The sequence below is a fragment of the Chroicocephalus ridibundus genome, chromosome 1 (assembly GCF_963924245.1).
Source record: "Chroicocephalus ridibundus chromosome 1, bChrRid1.1, whole genome shotgun sequence".
NCBI lineage: Eukaryota > Metazoa > Chordata > Aves > Charadriiformes > Laridae > Chroicocephalus > Chroicocephalus ridibundus.
In genome coordinates this window covers 206,717,764-206,744,190 of record NC_086284.1, presented here as the reverse complement: position 1 = coordinate 206,744,190, position 26,427 = coordinate 206,717,764, and the positions used below count along the sequence as shown (strand labels likewise).

General features: G+C 37.3%; 1 protein-coding gene across 1 annotated transcript in view; it reads right to left on the bottom strand.

The window, feature by feature from the left end:
- The window catches only part of FBXL13 (F-box and leucine rich repeat protein 13), a 39,304-nt gene that overhangs the window by 8,726 nt on the left and 4,151 nt on the right, over nucleotides 1-26,427 (bottom strand). The window contains 6 exon segments of the mRNA XM_063327182.1: nucleotides 1,857-1,991; nucleotides 7,555-7,638; nucleotides 15,298-15,424; nucleotides 18,688-18,850; nucleotides 19,014-19,131; nucleotides 19,738-19,836. Coding sequence (XP_063183252.1) covers nucleotides 1,857-1,991; nucleotides 7,555-7,638; nucleotides 15,298-15,424; nucleotides 18,688-18,850; nucleotides 19,014-19,131; nucleotides 19,738-19,836 — 726 coding nt within the window.

Genomic DNA, 26,427 nt, shown 5'->3' with positions numbered 1-26,427 from the left:
TGGAGTTTGTTCAAAGACAATTAATTTGCCCTGGTAGATATGATTAAAGTGATAAGTTCTTCTAATTTTAGAGTAACCTGCATAGCACATGTCAAAACATTCTTAATGGACATGTATTTATATATTGATTTTTTTCCATGTTTTCTTGCTACGATTTTTGTTTAAATTCTTTTTGTTTATATAATATAGCAGGACATGACTGTCAGACATATTAATATATATCCTTTGGAACAGGCTCGTTCTTAGTTTAATCTCCTGACCATTCTTAAACTGTCTCTGAGTGGAAAATATTTCCTTACTATGCAGCTGGATCCCCTCAATTTACACCAGAGATTGCCAAAGTATTTGAAAGACCCATTAGTTTTAACAACCACAGGTGTACCCATCTCGTTTTATGGAGTTGCAAGCTGGACTCAAGTCAAAGAAAGACTTGTAAACTTGTGTGTAGGTTTATTTGAAAGAGTCTTGATGTTCTTTTCTGAAAATAGTAGGGTATTAGCAGTTAACAGATTGGCTTTATAACCGTTTAAAGAAAAGATACCATCTAGGAACAAAGCATTGGAAGGGGATTATTAGGTCGCTAAGTCTACTTCTTGTTCCCATTCGCAGAAACTACAGAAAATGACCCAGTTCATTCCTTTATCAAGAGCCATCCTAACATTCCTTAATACTTGGCCCCTGTCTCCTCTCACACGATGCTGTTCTACAATTCACCGCTCTGATAATTAGAAACTCTCCCATTTTCCAGCCTAAGTGTATCTACTGCCATTTTATAGGGGTTTATAGGGGTCTGCTTGCAAAACTACCTAACTTCAACTGCTTTGGGAAGATCTCCATGCCAGCTGTGATTATCACTGTTATTATGGACAAATAGCTTAATGTCTATCTAAAGGCAAAGGATACAGGAGACCCAGGTATATAATAATTCATGCTGGACAGTAGGTATCTGTAAGATATAAAGCAAGGGCTATTGTAAGACACAGAGCAACTTCCTTGGCCTGCCAGATCTGAGAGACGGCCTGTGGGTTTTGGCCTAGAATCTGAGAAACTTAGGAACTTTTGGAAGGCTAACAAACCAATCAGAATGTGTATAATTTAGGGCTGGCTAACTAGTCGGCTGGGTCAGTTCAAACTAGTTGGCCAGGAGGCTAAGGTGCTCAGCCACTGCAGTGCATAAGAGGATGTGAGGAGTGTGTGGAGGGCTGAAAGGGTAGTCAAGGGTGATGGAGATGGGTGTTGGAGGGGAGGAAGGCAGGGACAAGCAATGGCTGCGGACTTATTGTGGAAAGAAACAGGACATGAGCACTACAGTAGGAAAAAGCGGGGAAACTGGTCCAATGAATACGATGAAATTTTAAAGGATAGTTCAACATTAACTTTTCTAAAAGTAGTACTAAACTTATATATTCCCACTTGATGGTGATGGAAGCAACACTACAACAACTTTTTCCATGAATGAAAATACCAAGAGTTATTAAAACAAAGACACCACCCTTTGGAAACACCCAAAACACCAGAAGCTGAGAGAGTGTTTGCAGGAAGTATCGCTAAAGGCCCTTCTATCTTCACCCTTCCCTAGACGTCAACGCCTGGAGAGACAAACTTTTACCTGATCCAGCATGGACACCTTTATGTTGTAACTGTAACCATTCAAAGAATGCCAAACACTCTCAAGAGCCAAGTCTCAGAACTCAAAACTCATGGAAAGTCAGTTAAACTCTGATTTCTGAATTAGTTGAGTTCATTGTAGAATTGTGACAGGACGCAGATGCCAGCAGGTCAAATTTCTGAATGAAATCCGAAGTACTTCTTTGCACAAGCAATCCCAGAACTACTGCCCCATTTCTTATACATACCTTTGGGCAACCCGCTCTGTTGACAGATGTGAGTGTGCGGCAGTGAAATGCCATCGCTGTCACAGCTCCATCCGTCAGCTGAGGGCAGGAAGAGACGTGGCAGTGTTCCAGGTGTTTTGTGCCCTCGCAGAACTCCTGGAAGAGCAACAAACAAACCAATCATTCTTAGGTGACATGCCTGCTCTATTTTTCTCGATTTATGATACATTTACAGCAATCTTTTGATCCACCTCAGGCGCTGCAGTTTTCTAGGTACCCTTTATTAGGAGTGAAGTCATTCAGCCGTTGGCTGTGAATGTCAGTAGAAAAAGAAGAGATGCATTAAGAGGCTATCTTCCATTGCTTATATATTATACTATGTGTTCATTAGACTAACATTCACGTAAGTTTCACTACATATTGAAATACGTTAAATTTGGGTTCTTTAAATTGAGCACAACCCAGAACCTAAAGGTTTGTGCTTAAAGGGCCCGCCCCAAATACATTTATTCTTCTACTCTCCGGAAACGCACATTTTTGTGCATATTAGCTTTTCTTCTTATTTTTTGCAAAAATGAACAAACAACTGTATCTGTATAAATTACATTATTTTCTTGGAAAGGACTGGGTAAGGATGGCAGGAGTGTCACTTGGGAGTTCAGGGTTCTGATTTGCGCTGTGGAGCTCAGGCCAGTTAACTGTGGCTGAGGAGCCATGTAATTCCTGCCGTGATTCCTGTTGACTACAATTTCTGTCCTCATTTATAGACCAAATACGCACCTGCAGATCCTACTGACTTCAATTACAGCACCTTTGTGACTCAGGTGTGTTAGCTTTTTCGTACGGCCTGTAAAACAGATCATTTTTGAAAATAACAGACCAAACTGTTCAGTGACATTTCCCAGCTTATAAAATGGAGTGGAGATAACTTCATGCATTATGAAATTGCAAGAGCTGTTTACAAAACATTTTGGTGACCTGCAGATGGCAAGTGATAAAAAGGTGTAAAGGCAGTATTATTGTTACTATTGTTATTACTACTGCTATTGTTAAGACATTCCAGTTTCTACATGAGTTCTACACTTCCTTGCAAAGGGACAATTTGATCAACTCCATGTGTTCATTTATTTTTCATCTTACATTTGATAGTTGCACCGCTGACAGGCAGCTGTATGAACAAAAATGTTTGTCAAAATGCACTTTAAAGTGTGTAGTTTAAATAGCATCAGAGAATCCCACATAAAGCTTTGTTTCTCATGGGTAGTTACAACTTTGGCATACTACGCACATTTATTCTTTGCAACGAGATGCCTATGAAAGCCCACAGAGATTTTCTCCTTTGCACTCTGGAACTTTGTTTATCCTTTGGCCTGAATCTTTTTCAAAACTGAAAATATTCGCTTCTAAGCTTCCAAAGAGACAGAGAAGGTAGACTGTAATTTGTGTTTGCAGGAACCTTCTCTTGAAGAGCCTGTAGATTTGTTAACTCAAGAACCAATCAACCTGAAATGGTATTTCTTCATCTAATGGTGCCATGAGGTGAGCATCACACATTTTGCTGCTCAAGCAAAGCTTTTAGCTTCAGTGAGAATCTCTCCTCTCCTGTGATGTCCAGCCTAAAACGACGGTGAGATGCCTTAAATTTGTCACTGAGCTCATCTTCCAGGCCTGCTTATCTTGGCCTAAGGCCAGCGTAATTTGCCATTTACTGGAATGGAAATTCTACCTCTACAGGGGAAAGAAGGAAATACTTACCTAGTACTTATCATTCTGAAAAAAACTCCATAGTAATCAGACTACTGCCTTTAACTCACAGCTTTTTTTCCTCATGTAAAACAGGAACTCGGGCACTAACACACGGTGATCACTGGGAAATGTTAGCTCTTTGATTACCCAAAAGTTTGTGATTGTGCGTGATTTTTGTAAGTCTTATATAAACAGATGTAAAGAAACAGCTTATTAAGTCTGAAATCTGTTTCATAGGTCGGAACTTTAGAACTTTTCGTCTGTATCCTCAGTCAAGCTTCATGTTCTCTGTCTATCAGTATAGCTGCAGCAAGGCAGTGCGTCTTGGCCTTGTTTTATTTTACAAATAGCAGGATGGGAAAGCTTTAACTTAGGCCTAGTTAGAGTGGACAATTCTGAATTTATAAAAATTGACTTGTGTAACATTCCTATTTCAGTCTTAGCTTTACCGGGTGTTACCTGCAACGCAGAAACATTCTAAACACAGTGGGGTTTTTTTTATGTTTTTTATGCCATGCGTAGGAGAAACTGCACACCCTTCAGAATTAGGCCTCAGATGTGATGACTTAATCACTGCATTCTCAGCTAGGGTATGTAGCACAGGCTGAAGCCAAGATTCCAGTGCCTGTGAGATACGATTATCTTGTTTTTACTGGCATAGTTTGTCTGCATACATATTTAAAATATCCTTCAAAGTTAGTCTCAGAATTTGCTCATAACTTTAAGTCTGCCCCTACATTATTTTGCAAATAGCACTAAAATTATACTTGCAATCAATCAATCAAAGGAAATCAAAGAGAGCTTTGTTTGCCCTCTTCATTTCTGTATCCCTGGTTCTATGCCTGTAAAGAAAATAACAGAAGAGGTTGAGAAGGTAAAAAATGTTTGAAAAACATTTAGACACTACAAAGAATTGAATACCATATGAAGGAAATAATAACACCATTTTCTAACTTATTTGCACAGTTTTAATTCTGGGTAAATAAGACTTGAAGACACACACAAGCACCAATGAAAACATAAAATACTAAATTGCTGCTCATTAAGTGAGCATCATCTGAATTATGAATGAACAAAGATCCTATTTATAAAGTAGGTGATCACATAAGCATTTATATACTGTTATAATGCATGGGAACGAGTAAATGAATTAGCACTGTACAGTCAACATTATTTTTGGCATTTTATAACTTTCAGCAATTTACCTTAATGGTGCTAGTAAAGCCTTCCTAATATACATCTTCTTTTCACATAATTTAAACGTTCTTCATATAATCAAAGGATAACGAAGATGTGCAGCGTGCAGTGGGGTTACTCTCTAAAAATTTTCCATAATATCCATAGATTCAACTTACAAAGAAGGACCTGCCATTTCATTTCAAGTTACTTCCTTACCCCTTCGTTTTCCTCCTGCCCTCCCTAGATCCATGACAACACGGCTTCTGTAACTCCTACGTGTACTCCCTGCTGTGCTTTCTTCCTCAAAAAGTTCAAATTCATATGGCAGACACAGAAAGCATGAACATTTCTTTTTTCAGTCTTTTTTTGAACAGTGAGACAATTGAAATAGTTTCTTAGCCATAAGCATAGTGCAATGCAGAAGTGAATATTCCCCTCTGAAAGCAGCAGCACTAGCACTGCACGACTTCCCATGATGTGCACAAGATGTACATACTTGGTCATTGTTTCGGTTAAAAACATGGACCTTTACACAGGACATTCATGAAAGGCGAGTCAGAATTATCCCTAAAGAAGCGAATCCTAATGGCCTGACGTGTATGTTGGGTAACAAGATTCAATCCAGATGTATCCCTTGTGGTGCAGCAACAACTGACTCATTCTTACACTATATGGCTATAAAATGATGGATGTTGGAGCTTTATAATGGAAAAAATGTAGAAGCTGAAGACTGGGATTACGTGATGGCATTGCCTGTACCTGCGGCCTTATGATCTGCAAGTATTTATGGGCATGAAGTTTTTATCATTAAAAAAAATGATTTAAGTGTTTCTGCTATAATTGTTAGGAACAATTCTCAGCTACAGAAAAAAGTGCTCTTATTTGGATGCAAATCCTCTCTCCGTCCTAACAAGATGGATGGTTCTTTTTTTTACTGTAAAATTATCAACTAGTGTTTCTTTCTTATAATGGTCTGAAAAACAAAGCTGTTGTCTGTCAAATCTCCATGAGGATTTAGTTAAACTTCAAGCAACCTGTGATAAGGAATTTCACAGCTTAACTATACATTTTGGAAACATCTCCTTTTCTTTGTTCATGCCCACTAGATAATGTATGGAAGGGAACAGCGAGAAGTTGATCCCTATCCACCCTTTCCATGCCACTTGTGACAGATCTCTGTCGTATTCCCTCAGCCATCTCCTTTCCAGACCGCAGGTTCCTTGCTTACTTATCTGTTCCTTTTATGGAGATCGTACCATACCTCTGATCGTCCCTATTACCCTCGCTGAATCTTTTCCAGTTTCCAGTGCAATGCTTTACCCATAAAAAGAATTACAGTAACACCAAATAACTGATTTTACCAAAACAAGACAATGAGTATTAATAAATCAGAATTTAGTATGTAGTTACTGCTGTGATGATAGTGTAAGTCTAATAAATATTTGGATGGCAAGTCTCATTGTTGACTTTAATTTAAAAAAAGCAAGAGTCAGTAAATCAGAAATAGAAAAAAAATAAGCATTGTAAAATGAAATTAAAATACTGTATTAGTATTAATACTTCTATGATAATTGCTGATTATTCAAAGGAGAAAATATTTTCTCACTGTGTAACTTCATAACTTACTATCAATGCAAATAACTGCTTTTGTGGCAAGTTCAATTTTTAAGTTGCCTTTCTACAAATTAACTGATTTCCTGTCCGATTACTTTATAAAGATTATTGACCCTGGGAAATTTGTAAGTTCATAGGCTAAGTTTAAGATCACAACACTAAAAAATACACATTTTAACCTAATCTTTTTCTTTTAAGAACGATATCTAGCTTTATATTTCACAGACGCAATATTTAAATTTCAAAACCACTGTATATAATAATTTTCTAAAGAAAAACAATGGGAAAAGTGAAGTTTAGTGAGATTCAATAGATGTCTTGCTGTGAGCATGATGAGGTGTTTAGCATAAGAGATCAATATTTCAAACATATAGCTTAAAATACATTTAGTCGCTTTTCTAGCAGAATAGTTTCATCATTAGATATGAATAAATTATGCATTTGATGTTTTCATAGGACATTTTTTAAAGGTTTTCTTCAAATAATGACACAGTGCAATTTGTACTATTTTTCCCATAAAACAGCTAAGACATCAATCTGGAGAAGATGCAAAAGCATTCCTTATTGAAATAGAATTTGTTATTTTTAATCATAGTAATCATACCATTTATGCTGGTAAGAAATACGCCTTTAGACATATATTGAGATATATTTTGTATCACCAAGAGATAATGATGCGTAGCAATATATCAGCAGCACGTGAGGAACCAAGTGTAACACGTTAAAAGAAATTCAATTACCGCATCGAGCTGGGCTTGCTAAGTCATCTAAATATGGCATTCAACAAATGACTGACTAAGGAAGCAGAAAGCAAGACCTGAAAGGCCACAGCAGCAATGGGAAAAGTATGTTTTAGATAGAAATTGGTGAAGGATTTGTAGAGCAAGAAAGAAATGATAGTACAAACAATTTAGACTGCAATTTGCACAGTACAATTCAGTAGAAATTAACTCTTGTGTGGAGTGAATTTCGGAGTCAAGCAGAGGGCATAATTCAAGACTCATGAAAATTCATGGAAAGAATAAGAAAAAAATGTGAAGGAATGAAAGAGAAGAATCATTTGTGAGAGCGTAGAACAGTGTAATGAAGAAAGAGTAAAATAAGATCAGTTTTGGACATCTTTAATTTGAAGAAATACAGAGGCTTCCAGGAAACACCAAGAAAAGAGGTGAAGGTTTACATGAATCCCAGTATCTCTGATGGTTTTGCGTTCTAGTATAGAAAGTTTCTTTATTTTTCCATGGCAGCTAAGGGCTGTCAAGCCCTAAAAAAATTCCAGAAAAATTAATCTTAAAAATCAATACATGCAATTATATGTTAAGATGGTCAATAATATCCAATGCCTATATATTAAAACTTCTATCTAAGAATTATAGCACCTCTGAAGACGTTATTTTCAGCAGAATGCATATAGTTTATCTTTTGATTTTTGCTTGAAGTTTGTACAAGGGTTAAGAATTCTTTGCAGAAATAATTCAATTGAGAAAGCAAAAAATTAGATTTCCCTCATTGTTCATAAAGAAAGAAACTGAAGAAAAGTCGCATGCTGTGAAATACTAACACAGGACACAGACCAGGACTCTCATAAAGCAAAATACATTTACAGATCTCCTCCAAAATTTGGGTTTGAAAGAACTTTTCACAATTTTTTTTTTGTTGGAAGAACAAAGCATTATTTGCCAAAACCAAATAACATCTTAAAATTGCTGCCTTTATGATTTGCTTACCGGTAAGGGCTTTATGCCTACAGCTGTGGTACAAGACAAGATTTGAAATGCTGCATTCACACTCACAGGTGCCTGAACAACCCCCGTATTCAAGACAATAGGGAGGTGAAAACTTCAGTAAATTCCTGTTTTAGAAGTGCAAAAGGATAAAAAGGTGCTTTGTGTTTTTTCTGCTTGTATACCAGTAGCAGGACCATGTTCTGAACCTAAACTCTCTAATCTGAAGGAGGATTAAATGTTGATTTTGTAAAATGTATTCTGATAGTCACAGCAGAATACCTCTGTGCTTCATATCAATAGTCAACTTTACTGAAAAACAAAGTTATCATTTTATTCCATATGGTTAATAAATTATCTACAATTAGACAGCAAACAGCACTGCACAGAGAGGAAATATCGTCTTGAAAAAATAAGCCTAAGTAAATAGTGTCTGGAATCCAGATGTGGATAGTGTAATGATAATGCTGGAAGAGTGTGGCTGGAGTTCAAATTTTGCAAATTCCTGAAACCTCACAGGCTGAATAAAAACAAAAAATGGAACAATGAAAGAGATTTCCAGTCCTGGCTACTTACGAAAACAAAGACATTTGCATTTTTCTCAGCAGACGCAGTTATGTGGTGACCATTACTTTCAACAGCTTCATGAAAATCTACAGATTTCAAATTTTTGTCGACCAGAACACTCCTATTCAAGGCCAAAAAACCCAATTATGTACTTAAACCCCAAATGGGGTTATGTCAGAACTTGAATTCCTTACAGCAGAGACTGATAGTGATAGGTGTGACCTCACGGACACAAAATCATAGAATAATTTCATAATGTCTTCTTGCATTTTTCTTTATTTAAAAGTGGCACCACTTTAATGTACCAAAGAATATTACAAAGATAATTTTTTGCTACATGACAACTAATGCTGCTATGAGTTTAAAGTTAATTTATAATCATTTTATAGGATTAGGGTGACATTGAATCACAGAATAAGTAGGTTTCTTTTCAATGAAAATCAAGGTCTCCTTTGAGGTGTTTCATTAATAATTCCAGATTTGAGAAGGGAAAGAGTGAAGACAGGGAAGACAAGGAATGTTATTAGGAACTGTCTATCACATAGAAAAACTACGAAACTTTTATATTTCCAAAAATAAACCTCTTCAAACAAGCTCCACACAGGAAGTCTAATCTATATGAAATTTTTAACTATTATTTTTGTATTTAACATATATACAAAGAAGTCAATTATCACTAGTTTTATTAGACTGACTTTATTAGACTGATTTATTCAGTAATATTCCCTGATAAATTACATCAGGGATCCCCTGTTTCTACAGAATTTTATCTTCTATACTAAGCCTCCAGACATTTTTGAAAGATACGGTCAGAGCTATCCCATTATCATTGGAACTCCTGGAAATAGATGCTAGCAAAACACATGCCGTGCAGCATACAGACGAGGATCACCCACTCTCTGTGTTTCTCAAAATATATTTCTCCCTTAACATAAAGAAATCACCCCACGTATCTTGGATCAATCTTCTGTTGCCATTGACAAAGGGAAGACTTTGTCCTGCATCTCTAGTATATCTTGTATATTACCATTTCCATCTAGAAAACAACTTTAAAAGAAACTTCCTATTCTTCTCCAACAGCTGTTTATTTCAAGCAGTTTTTACATTTTTGTTTCATTTCATTTACTTTGTTAGGTAAAGCCTACAAACATTTGCAGATCATTTACTATTACTTCACCAAGGTTTTTGTAGATGAGAAAATGAGTACCTACTGCACCAACCGGTGCTAGAGAGAAAAGCCCTCTGAGGCTATGGCATACCAAAGAACAACTTTTTATTATTTATATTCACAAGCTGCAAGACTCTGCCTTTCAACTGCAGACTGCAGTGAACGTACTGTCTCTCGCTAACAATAACCATGTGCTACACTATTTTCAACTTCTTTGGATATTTCTGTTCATATATCTCTTTGTAACCTTAAAGGTCAGCATCTGTAATGTATCTTTATCTTCCAGAGATATACAGATGTTACTTCCTGTTCAAACCCCAAACCAAACAGATAGACCCAAAGTGTCTCCAATCTTGGAAGACAGCTCTTAAGAGGCATCTCCCACCTTCCATTTCTGAGCATTTAGTATTAAATGACACAGCTTATCCTCTGAAACATTCAGATTTCTGCACAGCTTACCCACAGTCAGGCACTGGTTTCATTGATCAAACACTAGAAGGGAAGGATTTAACTACTATAATGCAGTATCACTTTGCCAATAACATTACGTATGTGGCAGAATAAAGTTTGGTGTCAGATAGCAAAAACCTTCTGGAAAATGGGTAAGTTCTTAATCAAATGCAGCTACAACGTTTCCAACACCTGAGCTAATACAAAGTTGTGTCAGATCTGTTTACAGGAACTGTAGAACATTTTTCTATCACAGTGCAGAAATTCCCCTGTATGACTGCATAATCCGTACCATAAAATTTGATTTCTGTACCTAACACCATTTGCATTTAGACCAGATGATAACTTATGAAATACGGTTGCCAACGTTTCTTGACACTAAGTCCAGACGACAGGGCTTCCATTATAACAAAATCTCCTGTAAAAATACTGAGCCCAATTTGCAACATTGCTAAGTACCTTTAATTCCTTGTTTTCTTTGGGACTCAAGGTGTTAGCACATCTGGCATCGATTGCAATCACTCTCTGTGTTAGTGTTTCCTATTTTTATGCAGAATTAAGTTCCTAAGTCTCCAGGTCAAATTCTCCTCTATTCCCCCAAGCAAATTGGAGTGCTAATGTCTGAATTTGGAGCCCACTAATATATTTTAACATTTCCTTTTTCCAGCCTTGGGAATGCATGTGATTTGTCACATCCTATCGTTTGGAAATCAAATGCAACTACTAAGTCATTTGCAGTCTGCTGCTGGTTATACCTACTAGGCCTCATAATATTTCTTAACCTTTACAAGGCTCTTCTTCAGTTCCACTGGCCTAATTTTCTAACAGACCAAAATGTGGAGCCAGGCTATGGATTCAAGTCACCATAGATTCAGAATCCCACAAAGAGTGCAAACAAATTACTCTAGATAATTATGGGAAGACAAAATGTCACTTTTTTTTTTCCTTTCTCTGTGATCTATTTGGCAATATTAGCAAATGTTAATGTTGCAGCCTGGCCTTCAGGACCAGCCAGGATCTGGAGATCACCAAATACAAAAATATCAGAGGAAAATAGCTGAGCCAGCTTTATATGTCAATATAATCACTACTCCAGAGCTCCCAACAATTACAAATTATCTTCAACTTTACATAGTAACTACACATAGCACACAAAAAAATACCTGCGACTGACTTGATGCCACAGATAATTCTTGAGGCGTTTCAGCCAGAAGAGAGAATGGGGCCTTAGGTTATTACGAGAGAGTATTTACTGCGTGACAGTCATTGCAAGGAATATTTCTCTATATACTTCATATTTCCTTTTTATCTTTGATCTCAGAAGTGCATCCGAGTTCTTTGCATTTTTTTGAGTATTTTACCTATTTTTTATGGTTTAGGCTATTTTTTTCTCTCTCATTATTACACTGCATATAATTCACCACTGATATTAAGCTTCCCTGATTCTATGTCAGGGCATCTACTGGTTTTGTTGATGGATGCTCTATATAACTCAGGAGTCAACTAAGGTTCTTTAACAATTCCTTTTATTATTCTTTGCTGTACTTTTTCTGTCTAAATCCTGCTCGATTTAAGACAATGTCCTTTCACTTCTATACGTCATATTTTTTTTATGTCCCAAGAAGATGGGTGGTCCAGGCCATACGCATCGGCAACTTGTGCTGAAACAAGAAAAGCCAGGCAGCTGCACGCTTTCAGACTCTCAGAGGTGGAGCAAAGCTGCCGAAGCTGTATCATACGGACATCAGAAAAAGTTCAAGACATTTTAACAAAAATATGGAGAGAGTATGAGAATAAAGCTTAGAGCTGCTTCTCAGGCTCATGGAAGCATTTCCACTGAGTCTGCTTTTATAAGAAAGACAAACAGGTTTTGGCCCTAACTACTACTGTTTCCAGCTCTGTAATAAAAGCTTAAACACCTTGCATATATTGTAAATACCTTTACAGTGATATCTAAAATGACTTGTGATATTATGAATGCATTCATGAACCTGTTCAGCAAACCCGCAATTTAAAAACTCCCTCTTCCAGGGACTTTAGAAGAGCAAAACGTGAGGGAAAACAATGAGGGATGGGAGGCTAGCTAGAAAAAAAGGAGCTTTCTCAAAGAGTTTAAAGGTGACTTTTTCAAAGAACTCAACATCTTTGCTCTGGCGTTGCAGGTTTTTTTTTTAAAAAGAAATGTTGTCATTAAGTTGCAAATCTTTTCATATCTAAGTCTCTTTTAAGTTGTTTATAACTCTAAAAAAAACAGTTTCTAGTACTCCAGGAATGACAAAACCAGAACAAATGTCCTTCGTACTATTAAAAAAAATATTGAAACTTAAAAATGCGTGTTATTTATTTTTAAAAAATCAATTTTGAATGAAAAAGGAAATATATTCTGAAATGTAAAAGGATGAACGCTAAAATAACTAAGTGAATAAATTAATATTTAAAAAGTAATTGTGGTAGGGTTTTATTTAATGTTATATATTTTATGAGAGTCAGAGCAATATAGTCGAAGCCCTAGTGAGAAAAGTACAGTAACTTCTTCAGTATGCCACCAGTTTCTCATATGCATAAAGTTGACATCCTCGTCACTGAAGGATACTGATTTTGTTAATGACTGGTCTTTGACCTATTTAGCAGGACACCTAAGCGCACACACAATTTAAACATGCAATGAGTTATTTGCCTTACTCTATAGGTCGCGTTCAGAAGTTTGCCTAGGCATTTTCTCTCTATGTAAAATGCATAACTTTCTACACAATACGAACATCTGAATACAAGCAACAATTATTTTCAATCCATTTCCACTCTTTCTGTTGATGAGTAGACTCAGGACAAGGATAATAAACTTCTCCTATATAATAAACGTATTATAATATTTATAATAAACTTATTATAAAAAATATTATAATAATTATAATAGACGTAAGAGAGACTTTTAATGTATTTCTTATTAGCACTACATTTTTTAATTACTGTGAGTCTACAGGGTACTGTAATTTATTTTTTTTTATTAACAAGATGTCTTGTCAGGGACAATTCTAAGAGTCAATATATTTCTTCCAAATGCTACACATTCCCTGAATGAAAGACATATTGCAGCAGGTACATTCACTTATTGGGCACCAGAGTAACTACGGAAGAGGAAGGCGCCAACAGTGAAAAAACTTCCATTTTCATTGCCAGTCATACCTGAAACACAAATCTGTAAGAAAATCTGACTCTACTGTATCTTTACTCCTCTGTCCTTCCCTTAAGTATATGTCATATTTATTGCAGTAAATTCTGCTCTGCTTTGATGGGCAGAATGACTCCGCTGTCATTTGAAAACCCAGAAAGGAAAATTGTCCTGTAGTGCAAATCTGCGTTGCACATTCTACACAGCAAGGCAGCAAAAGCAGTGGAGGTCTACTGCCCGGACGGCAGGAAAGCACATGAGCCTTGCAGCGTTTCTTTATCAGCACAGCATAATGGTGTCGGTTATTGCACATGAAACATTGTGCTTTCTGCTACGTTTTTAATGCAACACCTACGACATCTAAATTGAAAGAGATCTTAGTACAACTTCATTTGGATGGGAATAAAATGTGTAATATAAATTCAAAGCATACAAACAGTAGCTTGTTACAAAGCAGACTGCTAGATTTCCTGTTATCAATGTTTTAAGATTAGAAAATGCATTTATTATACAAGTGTGAATGTTACATACTTAAACACAATGAACAGCAAAAACCGTACCGGTTTTGTAGCTACTACTAGCAATCGGATCAGAAATTACAAAAATGATGAATGGTCAATTTCCGGGTTAATTTATCTGTCTTGTGGGAGGGAGGCAGCTGAAAAGCCTTAGAAATGCAGCGTAAGCAAAAGAGCTTGGCTTATTGCCGAGGTCACGGGCTGTGCTATGTGAAAACTAGAGCGAGAAGCAACACAGCGTTTTAAAAGACTGGCTGTGGCAGGCAAGGAGAACAAAAACGTTTATGTTGAAACATTGTGGGACTGTAATTCAAGGCATTATAAATTTCATTCAGATATAAGTTTATGATATTTTAACTGATTACATTAAATGAAGTCATCTTGGATTTACCAACCCTCTTTATTTAGTTTAATTTTTTTTTTAATTATTTTCAGGCCTCCATAAAAGATATAGGCATTTTAATTACTTTTGTGTATTTTAATTACTTTTGCACAAATTCTGCGTTAGAACCAAATAATAAACTTCCTGGCCAGAATTCTGTTTGAACAGTGACTGAGTGAATAGTCTCTATGGCACGTTTTCTTCACGAGGTTTCTCCTAGATTTCTGTGTCCAGTGAAAAGGGTTTGCCCCAAAAGTAAAAGAAACAGCAGAACTGGCTCTGAACCCTGCGCACAAGGCAGGACCTGCCAAGAACATCTAATGCCAAGGCCTGTGATGTTTAACCTGGCTCCCACGCTCACTGTTTTGCTTTCCAGAGTCTTAGCAACTTGACACATTGAAGATACCTTGTTAGTAATTCTTTCACTAGCAATTATTTTCTAGCCCACAGTGTAGAGCAGTGCCTCTACTAGACCTAACATTCAGGGCGTTTCACCATAAAATCTAGTTCAGGAAAAACACAATTTTTACAAATGTAAAAGTTTTTCTCAAGCCTAATCGTCCTGGACCAAAAAAATTCTTCTTAACTAACATTATTTTCAGATCAACTTCACAGCAGCTAAACTTCCTCTTTCTGACAGTTTCTGTTTCTCTCTTTCAAGCGTAAGAATGGTCTAACTTAAGAATTACCTTTTATTGGTTACTGCCTATATATTGCTAATATATATGCTATACACTACAGCTAATACAGCTGTAGTGTGCTACAAGACAATACAGCTAATACTGTGCTACACACATTTCTAAAATACATTTTAGCAACACTGCAACACCACTGCTTCATATCCATGCAGGTTTTAAAATGAATGAGGTTTTGTTGCTTTTTTTTTTTTTCAGAAAGCCTAGAGAAATAGTAAACACATTCTTCATTCTTTAATCATACACATACCAAGTCTCAGATGCTGGTTCCAGAGATACCAATGGATATCAATGACGACATATTTCCCAAAGCTTCAGCTCCAGCATCAGTCACATTTTCACAGTAACGCAGATTTACGTAGGTCAATTCATGACATCTAAATTAAACAAAGAAAAAACCAGAAAGGTCAGCTTTCCACTTCTGTTATAGAAATGTAGTATAGTAAGTATATTTTTTTAATAACCCTTGCTAAGCCTTTTCAGGGGACCTATGAAAATAAGCACTCTAGACTTTTGATACCTAGCTTACGTAGGCACTTCCAAGGATTCCACTCACAATGCGTAAGCATCACATATATTTCAAACCATGAACAGCAATCAAATGAAATCAAAATATGGAAATCAAGGAGCTCTAGTACATAAAAATAATTTTTTTAATTAGTTTGGTGCTTGACTTTTCCCCATCTCCAAATCCCTCACATCTTTCCCAGGAACTTCAAAGCTCACCGCAATGACAGAATTCAGGACCCCGTGGCTGTACCCACTCCCAGCTACAGCTATAGAAATAAAAGTACACAGCAAACGACGACATTGGAGGTTCCGCAAACCAGCACTCACTGACCGTACACGGAAAACTGAATCTTACTGCGTAAGCTCCGTAAACTGTATCTTCCCATAACCAAACCAGAGACCTGAGGGACTGGAATTTAAGAGATTTAACAATAAAGTGCTTTTTGTTTGTGCCGACATGAGTGTTTATTGAGTTTACAAAAATGTGACTTAGAAATACTGTTCTGATTCTAAAAGAGAAATGTAGGCAATATTTATAATATTTTTTTTTCCTACTCCATGCAAGTTAATATAGAATATGCATTCAGCAGCCTACATTGTAGATAAGCAGAAATTAATAATGGTATTTTTTTAATAGCCTTTTAAGCACAAAAAGGAGTCAGAATAATTAATGGCTTTAATTATTAAAGGGTGGGTTTAAGGAGGACGGAGCCAGGCTCTTTTCAATGGCTCCCAGTGACAGGACAAGGGGCAATGGGCACAAGCTAGAACATAGGAAGTTCCGTTCAAATACACGGAAAAACTTCTTTACAGTGAGGGTGACAGAGCACTGGAACAGGCTGCCCAGGGAGGTTGTGGAGTCCCCTTCTCTGGAGATTTTCAAGACCCGCCTGGATGCAGCCCTGAGGGATGTGCTCTAGGCAATCCTGCTCTAGCAGGGGAGTTGGACTAGATGATCTCTAGAGGTCCCTTCCAACTCTGAAGATTCCGTGATTCTGTGATTCCGTGATTGAACAGATGCTGCTCTTTGGAACTGCTGAAAACCAGAACTTTCTGAAAATAAGTCTGTTGGAGATTATGAGAACTTCCATTAGCTCCAACACTCAGATATGACAGCACCCCAAAAGACAAAGCTTGGAAAACATCTAGAGAATATCAGAACCTGTTCAAATATTTCAGAGTAACATTTGGTTTAGTATCTTTGTTAATTTAAGGAACTGAAATAATTTAAAGAAAAAATGATCTAGCATGGAAGCAAAAGTCATAGGTGGTATGTGTATGTAGCAGTTGTTCTGTACACCTGCATGAAGAGTTAACCTGAGTTCTTCCTTGGAGCGTTTCACTTAATCAATTGTGTGTCTCACACATGAATTGCTACCTCATAATATACACAAAGATTATAAGAATTCAGTAGATGATGGATAGAAATTCTTTCAACCAAGTTGAGAGGGTTGGAGAGCTGACTACATAGGCCACACGCTGCTTTACCATACATGAAGATAACACACTTAAACAGGGAAAAAGTGCCAAGGGTACGAGCCACCACATTATCTGTGTCCATTTTTAAACACCTTTTTATTAACATTCTATTATTTCTTAATTTTAATAACCATGGTCGGTTAATTTTCTTCATTTTTCACATGTAGTCAAATACGCCCTGCATAATTTAAGATTTCTGAATTGTTAGATTTGCTCTTTCTGCCCCTTTCATTTCTCAAAAAAATTTCCATATGACTAAGTTAGAAAAACTTAAGACTCTTAGACTAAGATAAAATGTCAATGAAAAAAAAAGGAATGTTACTAAGAGCATTCAGATGGCTAAGCATTTCAAAATCTGTTAAGATTCTACCACCAGTATGGCGATTCCCTTGATTTCTATGAGAAATTCCTGAATGTTTCTAACTCACAATGTGAACTTTTATAGCAACACACTGCCCAAATAAGAGAAATGTAAAAACTAACAATTCCCCTTTTGTATTTTCATATCTGTTGAGAGAAACTCTTTACTAAATTTAGATGTGTTACAGTCTATAACTTTGTTAATGCTCAAACTTTTACAGTGTCTGCAAAAACAATTAAAAAAACTACCTGGTTTTACAATAGCTTTACAACTGCTTAAAATATTTCGTTAAGGTAATTCTGCAGTTCTTTAGCAGTAGAGACAGTAGACACATGTGCAAACCCACTCACAGCCTGAGATCTGGCTAACAGACTGGAAAATCCAGCCTTCTAAACGTTAAACCAGAAAATGCAGGCAGCTGTCCCCCCTGCCCGGCTGAGCTACCAACATGATGTCATGGTATTACTCCAGCACTTCTCAATGCTTCTACACGCAATGGCATCACATTTTTATACACCATCAACAGGCACAATAAGTGTTTTAGTTACACATCGAAGCAGAACCCCTAGAACTTCACGTGACATCAGGAATGTTAAGATAAGCAGCAATTCTACCTTCTTTATATTATTTTATTGGTCTGCTGATTTTGAAATGTTTGGAGTTGTTGCCTTCCCTGTTCCCTCCTGCCCCTGACTCCATCACTATCTCTCAGAATAAGGAACAAGCGTGCGACTTTGGAAGCCCTTTCATTTGTCTTTGTTTCTACTGATACATGAGACACCTGAAGTGGAAAACAGTCTTCACGTAAAATATATCCTACCTCTACAACATAAACTACAGTGTTGTCTTGGTAATTGTAATAAATTGTCACTTTTGTTTATATTTTAGTCTTATATTACTAGATGGTTATAAAGTATTATTTCAATATTCACAAAATTAAACAATATCCAAATTTTAATAGAGTTGTGGCACTGGCATTGTCTTTGGTTATAATTTTCATCTTCCTCACAGTCACATTCCAGCACTAAAATATGCTATGGCTGTTAAGTAATATTACATTTACAGGTGGTTTCTTTGCTTGAACTGGAGTCATAATTAATGGTTTTTGAACACAAGAACAAAAAACTACTTGCATAAAATATTTTTTAAAATATTATCATACATGTATTAACATCCTAATAATTTATTTTTAAAACTGAAAAATGTGCTAACAGGACTGATTATGAGTACAATTAACTTTGCTAAAATTAGTTTACAATGGTTTACAGAAATCTGGATGTGATATAGTACCTTATGCAGTCTGCTACATCCAGTACAAGAATATGCTTCAATGGCAAAATCATCTTAAGAGCAGCATCTGTAATCCTCTGGCAATCAGCCATGTGAACGCGCCTGAAATATGGGCAGCATTTACTCATCAACTTGAGACTTAAAGCAGTAATTTCATTATTCCCTGCTGAAATGTATGAAGATGTAAGTTACACATCTGACACACATTAAGGGCCTGATCCAAATACCCAGGGAAATCAGTTGAAAAAAGTCTTATTTATTTCAAATAATCTGGATGAATTTTAAAAATACATCATCCAAATAATTTTGTGAATTATTATACTAACCTTCAATGCTGACCTTGACAAGTTAACATTCAGCACGAGCTTTAAAAGTTGTATCAGAAAGATGTGGACAGTCAAGAAAGACAACAGACATTATCTGTCAGCATTTTTCAACCAGAGCCTTTTAAGGGAAAAAGGTGAAATAAAATATTCATATACCTATGCTGTCACGTAACAAAAGATGATCAAATATTCTGCATATAATACCAAATGTTACAATTTCAAATAGTTATAATCCTTTTTAACAGTAGCTTCTAGATAGTGAGTGGTATATAAACAACTGAAATTCTCCCTATTATGTTTGGAAACGCGAGGAAAAGAAGTAAGTTACTGGAGACATAAAGTATGGCAGACACCCGAGACAGTGGCCTCGTTGACAATCACTTTTGCAGAAGCCTGAAAATTCTGTTTTGATGAGCAAAATCAGTAGCAGAATGCTGCTCCCATATATTTTATTTGCTTTAACACCGAAAAAAGTGAAAGACTCTCAAACTGGAAGACCATAATTCAGCCATACCCAAGTAGCAAAAGAAGACAAGATAACTGACATTTTCTGAAAGTGACTGCAACGAGCAAGATCTATAAACATAATTAGATAATAGTTTTAAAAAAAAAAATTAGGAGAGAAATTTTATCTGCATAACTTTCTTTAAAGTCAGTTGAGAGAATAATCCAGGTCTAACATCAGAAAGTTTCTTGAAGTACAGATTTAATTTCAATTTCTTACTTGAATACATCTGTCTGTAAGAGCTGGCATTTTGTTGATTAGCAAATCTTGAATCCTACTACAGTCATTTGCAATATTTCTGAAGCCATCATCTGAAATCTAAGTAAGAAATAAAATATTTATGTCTTAGCAAGCCTAAAAAAACAACACAGGAAAGGCTGAGATCTTTTCAATACTTTAAATTCACAGGTACCCAGATGCTCACTAAAACAAGAAATGCCTTAATCCCACTAAAAGAAAAACAGATGCATGAGGTATACATATTATTCTGAAATTTTAACAACATAATCCAAATCCAGGATCTGTTCTAAAACTATGTTTACTAAGCAAGCAAGAGTAAGGTACAACCATTTCTACAGTCAACACCATTTATGGCAGCCACAGTGAATGTCGTTGTCACATCCTTCTACTTTGGTTTTCCCAGCCTCATGAGGTATTCACACATGGTAAATGCTCACATCTACTTTGAAGCAAGGTTTGAATGTGGTAAAATATCTTAATTGTTTTTTCCAGATCCATAGTAAAACGTGTGTTAAATTCAGACGGGATACAGAGAAAGATCCTATGCAACCACAATAACACGGAGCTCATTTACGGAATCCTTCACGTAGGACCACATCACCAACTCTGCACACTCTAACAGAGCGATATTCAGCGAAAGTATGAACAGACAGATGGATCTGTCAATTCAAATTATTCCCTTTATCACTCCGGGGAGTGACTTCAGGGAGTGACTCCAGGGAGTCACTAGTTCTTCAGCCGCCCAAATTCAATAGTTGTCAGTTCACTCTTGGGCGTACAAAGCAATTCCTTTGACATATAAATCCTGTGTAAAGTACAGGACAGTTTCCTTTTAGCCCCACGTTCTACAGACAACATGGATGTGAACCATTCCTCCCCCTTAAATAGTCCCCCCAGATATTCGCATGTAGAGCTCTCATTATTTCCCAGCGTTTTGAAGCCGTATAATATAATAGTCCTGCGCAGCTCAGACTACAGCTGTGCTCTGCACCAGGAATTCGTTTGCAAAACATCCGCAAAAAAAAAAGCAGTCTGGCATGTTCTCCTGGGTGCCAAATAAGGCCTAGGAGACAAGAATCTAAAGGAGGCAACTTCAAAAGATAAAGTATACTGGGAGGGGTTCTTGGCACTGCCCCAGCTGCCCAGCTGCTGCAGAAGCCGGGTGTGCTGAGTGACAATGCTTAAGGGGAGCGTCACTGTACCACACGGGCGGTGCTCAGGGTGTATGTGTTGTCTGACAGTGGCCGTCGTTAGCAGACAGGAGATAGTCACAGACAAACAATCCAGAAGCTAAGCCGCAGCTAGTCAGCCATCACACGCCAGTATGGCTGCAGCGCACCAGAAGATGCTTCCAGTTCTTGCACTTGCAGCTTCCAGCCTTTGTAGCACATTTGACCGCTCCCCACAACTGCTACCAGTGCGACCAAGGGCCAAGCCTGCTCTCCTGCCGCTCCAGCATTGACTGAAGGGGTTAACACATGGATTTCTGGCTCTTCTTCTTTTTGCAAACTTAAAGGTTGGGTTCTTTTTACAAACTGAAAGTTTGGGTTCTTTTTGCGTGTGAGATTTTTTTTCATGAACTGAATATCTGACTTAAAGTTGTAACCAAGGCAGACTGTCTTTTCTGCCATAATGCCTCATCTTTTAACTTATGGCCAGGTTGTCTTGCTCTTTATTTTCAGGCTGGAGCGGCCTTTTAAACAGACTCTTTATGTTTTAAATATTTGAATGTTAAATGTCTTGTCTCTCCTTTGTAAGGGACTGTGGCACTCTTTGCACTTTTTCCCCTGTGCAGGGGCATGTCAGCACTACAGGGGAACTGGCTACACGTCAGTCAAATCTGTTCTTAGGCTTAAAGCGTTAGGGCAGGTCTTGTGTCCAGACAGGCAGAATACGGTGTGGCTCATGACACGCACTGGCACCGTTAGCACTGTGGATGCAAATAGTCCAATATGTTTTAAGCTCCGGTCAAGTGCAGCATGAATGTTTTTTCCTCCAGTGGGTCTGTAACAGCCTGCAAAATAATAAAATTAAAATCCTACCATCAAAATAACCATAGAAAATGTTTTACAGGTAATTCATGGCAATATAAATCCCATCAACTATGGTTTTAAACTGAAAGAGGGTAGATTTAGATTAGATATTAGGAAGAAATTCTTTGCTGTCAGTGGTGGGACACTGGAACAGGCTGCCCAGAGGAGCTGTGGATGTCCCATCGCTGGAGGTGTTCAAGGCCAGGCTGGATGGGGCTTTGAGCAGCCTGGTCTAGTGGGAGGTGTCCCTGCCCAGGGCAGGGGGGTTGGAACTAGGTGATCTTTAAGGCCCCTTCCAACTCTAACCACTCTATGATTCTATGAACTACCCTCTGTCAGCTCCCTGTGTTCAAGGTCAGGTCCGTTATGGTGCAGCTGTGTAACCCTGGATCAGGCTCCTCTGAAAACAGCTATATGGTAAGAAAGACCTGAAGAAGGAAAAAAAGCAAAATCTTGGGGAGCAGGAGGGAAGGCTGCAGAAAAGGATTATACGGGAAGATAACCATCTTGTAACCACAAGCTGGTCAGAGCATGTAGAGCCTCTTGGTCCACTCCAGGATCTCACACCCCCTTCAACTGAGACATGGCTGCTGGGCAAAAGGACACCATGACTTTGGGAACCTGGTTGATGTGGGTAACACATCAGTGAGGATCTGCAGACAGTACTGCAGATCTCACCCATCAGCATGGATAGGTTGGATTTGCCTGCCCCAAATGATTGCAAAACAACCAGTACTAATGTAGAGCTACTATGGCAAAGGCAAACCTCTTTTCAACTGGTACTGATCAGCAGATGGTAAAATGTCAGCATGGGAAGATGGGTGCTGCTTTTCAGGACAGAATATGAAATTCAATTGTCCAAATTCTACGGTTTTGTACTCACTATTTTTCACTCACTACATAATGTAGGACAATGTAATCCTATCTACCGTTTCCTCAGCCCAAAGCCTCCAGTCTGCATGAAAGGGATTAGCTTAAATTGTGAACATCATGCAAGCAGCTGCCTGGGGGAGGTATTGGGAAATCTCCATGCTCTGCTGGTCAAGGAGCACGAATTGCTTTAACACGGCATGACCGATTCATCCAAGTAAGAGTTTACCTAGCCCTGCAACAGACGTCCTCATTGTGGGCTCTCAAGCAGCACAACAGAAGAGAGCATATTTCTACAACACTCCCCAAGTAGTTTAGTATGTTAAAGTGAAAGAAATCACCCCCTAGAAATTTCAGTTTGAGAGGTGAATTTCTGGTAATTGAGTCTTGTTCCTGGCCCATGTACTACAAAGAGCAAATCATTCCCAGTAGAAGAGAGGGCGTGTTACACCACGCGGTTTGTTGTAATACGTGGTAATGACATTGCCCATCACAATCTGAGCGTGATGCCTTTTCAAAAGCAGGCTGAGGTTTTCACTATTCTAAAAAATCAGCCACAGTTTGTTAAGCAGTTTGAGTATGCTTTAGCTGTTACGACAGTAGGATTTCCCCTTGTAACTGCTGAGCAGATTTGCTATAATGAGACAGAATAACTCTGCGCCCAAGGAACAGTCACGGAAAAGCTGAGCTAGTGCAGAACCTGGCATATTCAGCTATGCTTATTCTGCAAACGGAAGAGATTTTGTAAGACTCAGTTCAAATGCATGCATCAGTCGTAACCAACTGCTAATCAAAGGAAGGTATGGAGCTTAATGGTGCCTGCTGCCAATTGTTCTTGGGATTTTTTTTCAACAATAAACTCATCGATAACTGTTAAGAATACCTAAGCTGGTGATCACGGCTAGATACAGAGAGCGGGAATACAAAATCCCTTGTGTTTTGGCACCTAAAATTCAGATGCAAATAAAATTAAATGAGGGACATTAGTTATATTACACTACTTGTTGCTTTGGCCAAGACTTTAAAAATATCACTGAAAAAAATGAAATGCAGACTCAGGAGCCTATTTTTAAGCTCCTGACCATGCAGATGTTAGTCATTTAACTGAGCAGTAAGATAAATAATTGTGAGGCTTACAGGTTTTTCTGATAATTGTGGAAGAGGAACCACATTTGAGAGGACTTTGAAATCAGGGAAATAGGTAGGAAAAACCAAGAAAGTGCCAATCATATTGATGATAACTTAAAAAATAGACTGCAAATGCTAAAGCCTTTGTTTACTCCACTGAAATTAGGAATATAACTGAGGTGTTTATGTTGGACAATCATGAAATCTGGGATCTCTGTATAGCAAACAAAGAGCAAGACAGATCCCAAGACAGGTCAGACCTGAAAAAGTCTGAACCACCTCTGGAGATCTCTCTCCCTCTCTAATTGTTATGTAGATAAATTAAGGTAATTAGATGAAAACTCAACAATGTTATGGGACAGAAGTAGCACATTTGTTTCTGGAATTCAGTAATGATTGCATAATGTTAACTGCAGTCTAAAGGACTTTTAATCTCTTTGTCTGGAAAAACACTGTTTGCTTAACATAGCCATTTGATACCACAAATAGCAGCAATTTAGTGTTTTCCTCCATGCAAGCCAAAACCAATTATACTGAAGCAGCTAATCATACCCCTGCACAGATTGTTTCAAATTTTTTTCACTTGAACTGTTTTTAACTTATAGCTGAATAATGGATCTCCGGCATCAGGTTGAGACAGTTTAGTATGAAACATGCATTCAGCTAAGATTCAACTAAATTAGTCAACATATAGATCATATAGATCCTGCTGCAAGACCATACGTATCTGTCTTATTTTTCTTTGTTCCTAGAACAACAAAATCTTAACCATGAATTTCTTTTCTAAAGCCCCTATGAATTATCTATGAAATTTCAGGCACTCTTGAAGATAAGGTGTAGAAATACGAAATTTTGTGCACGTTAGTAAAACAGTTGCTTTCTCAACTCATTTGGAATTTCAATGTTTAATAGATTGCCTCAAGAGTGAGCAGCTTGACCCAAGAATTGATGTTAGGATACATATGGAATTTAATACTGTGTTCTTTGCCCCAGATCAGGAAAATCCCACTTAAACTTCCTTCTTCAAAACAACTGTGAAGGAGGATGCTTTGAAGGTTATTATGAGTCTTAGAACCTATAAAATTCTGCAAAACTGACTTTTTCTGCATGACTTAAAAAGATCATTTAGTAAATGTATTATTTTTCTTGCACGTACAGGATCAGAAGTCAATGCAATGATCATATATGAAATATAATTCCTTGTCTGTGAGGAGTCTTCAGTCTAACGGTTAAATGACTGGTTTGGGTTGTTTTTTTTAACTGTATACTAGGAAACTGTGATTTGAAATGAAAAGTACATCAAAGCAAAGATGTAGCAAACCACAGCTAAAGATTTGTCCCCTAAAGATTTAGAAACTAAATGTAGTGAAATGATGAAATGCTTGTAAGAATATCAAAATCCATTTCATCTTTTTAATAGTTTCTTATTTCCAAATAATAGGAATACACAGAATTTTTATTGAGGTTTTGGCTTATTCACTACACATACAGTACTGCTTTAAAACTCCTTCTTCCCCCCGCAAACATTTGGCATGCATGCATTTGTGGAATCCACCCTGCAAGGCAGAAGGCGGTCTGCAGTGCAGAAAGGATTTTGAAGAAACACTGTTCTGCGATTCTAGTATCATCAATGCACTGTGAATGCAGAAACCTGAAAATCAGCGTTCAGGACTGTGGAAGTACTCTTGTGGTGCACAAGAGGCTATCTATCTTTTTTTTTATTCTGTGTTTGTCACGAGTGATAAAACGAATTGTGACATTCTTTCAGATGTTTGGCACGTTATATTGGTGACTTGCCTCCACATGTTATTTTTCTTTTAATTTTCCACTGTCCAAAAAAAAATAAATCTTACATTAACATATTCCTGAATTAGCATGTTTCTAAAAATATAGAATAGTGCATGTGTAACTTATAATAAAGTGTTCTTTTGTTACATTAATTTGTACTCAGGAAATGTAAACAATAAGTCAGTCCCCTTCTTCAATAAATAAAGAACATGGCTCAGATTTCTCTTCCCAAGTGATGGCTCCTTTTTGCCGCTTGATACAACTGAAGAAGACAGAGTTTGATAGTAGCCGCCAAAATGAGTTCTCCCAATGAAGCCAAAGCAGGAGGAACTCAAATGGTGAAAACTGGTGAAGGCCACACGTTTGCCAATAGCTTCTCTGACATCCCCACAAACACTGCGGGATGTCAAGAAATGAAAGGATCAAATTTATTTTTCCCAGTGGCTTGTGATCTCTTACACAGCTGTTGTAAACTACAGCAACTGAGACTGCTCAATCGCATTTTGGGCCAGAATAGTTACAGTCTGAAAACCAGCCATAGATGTTGGCACCAAAAATAAAAAGTCAATTTCTTTGCAAATCTCCATGTTTCTAATTTAACTGAAAATATCTCTCACCAAACTGTTCTAGTTGTGTAATCTCAATCTAATATGATGGTAAATGACATGCAATTGCTTTATACCCTTCCATCTTTTCAGTTTTGTGTCTAATAGCAGAAAATTTTCCACCTATACCATTCAGCTTCAGAAGCGGGACAAAGAAATCTTATGCTTTCTAGGTAATTCTCTGAGAATATCAACAGTGCAAGAGGACACCTTTTGAGTAGGACATAAAAGAATCTCTGCATTTT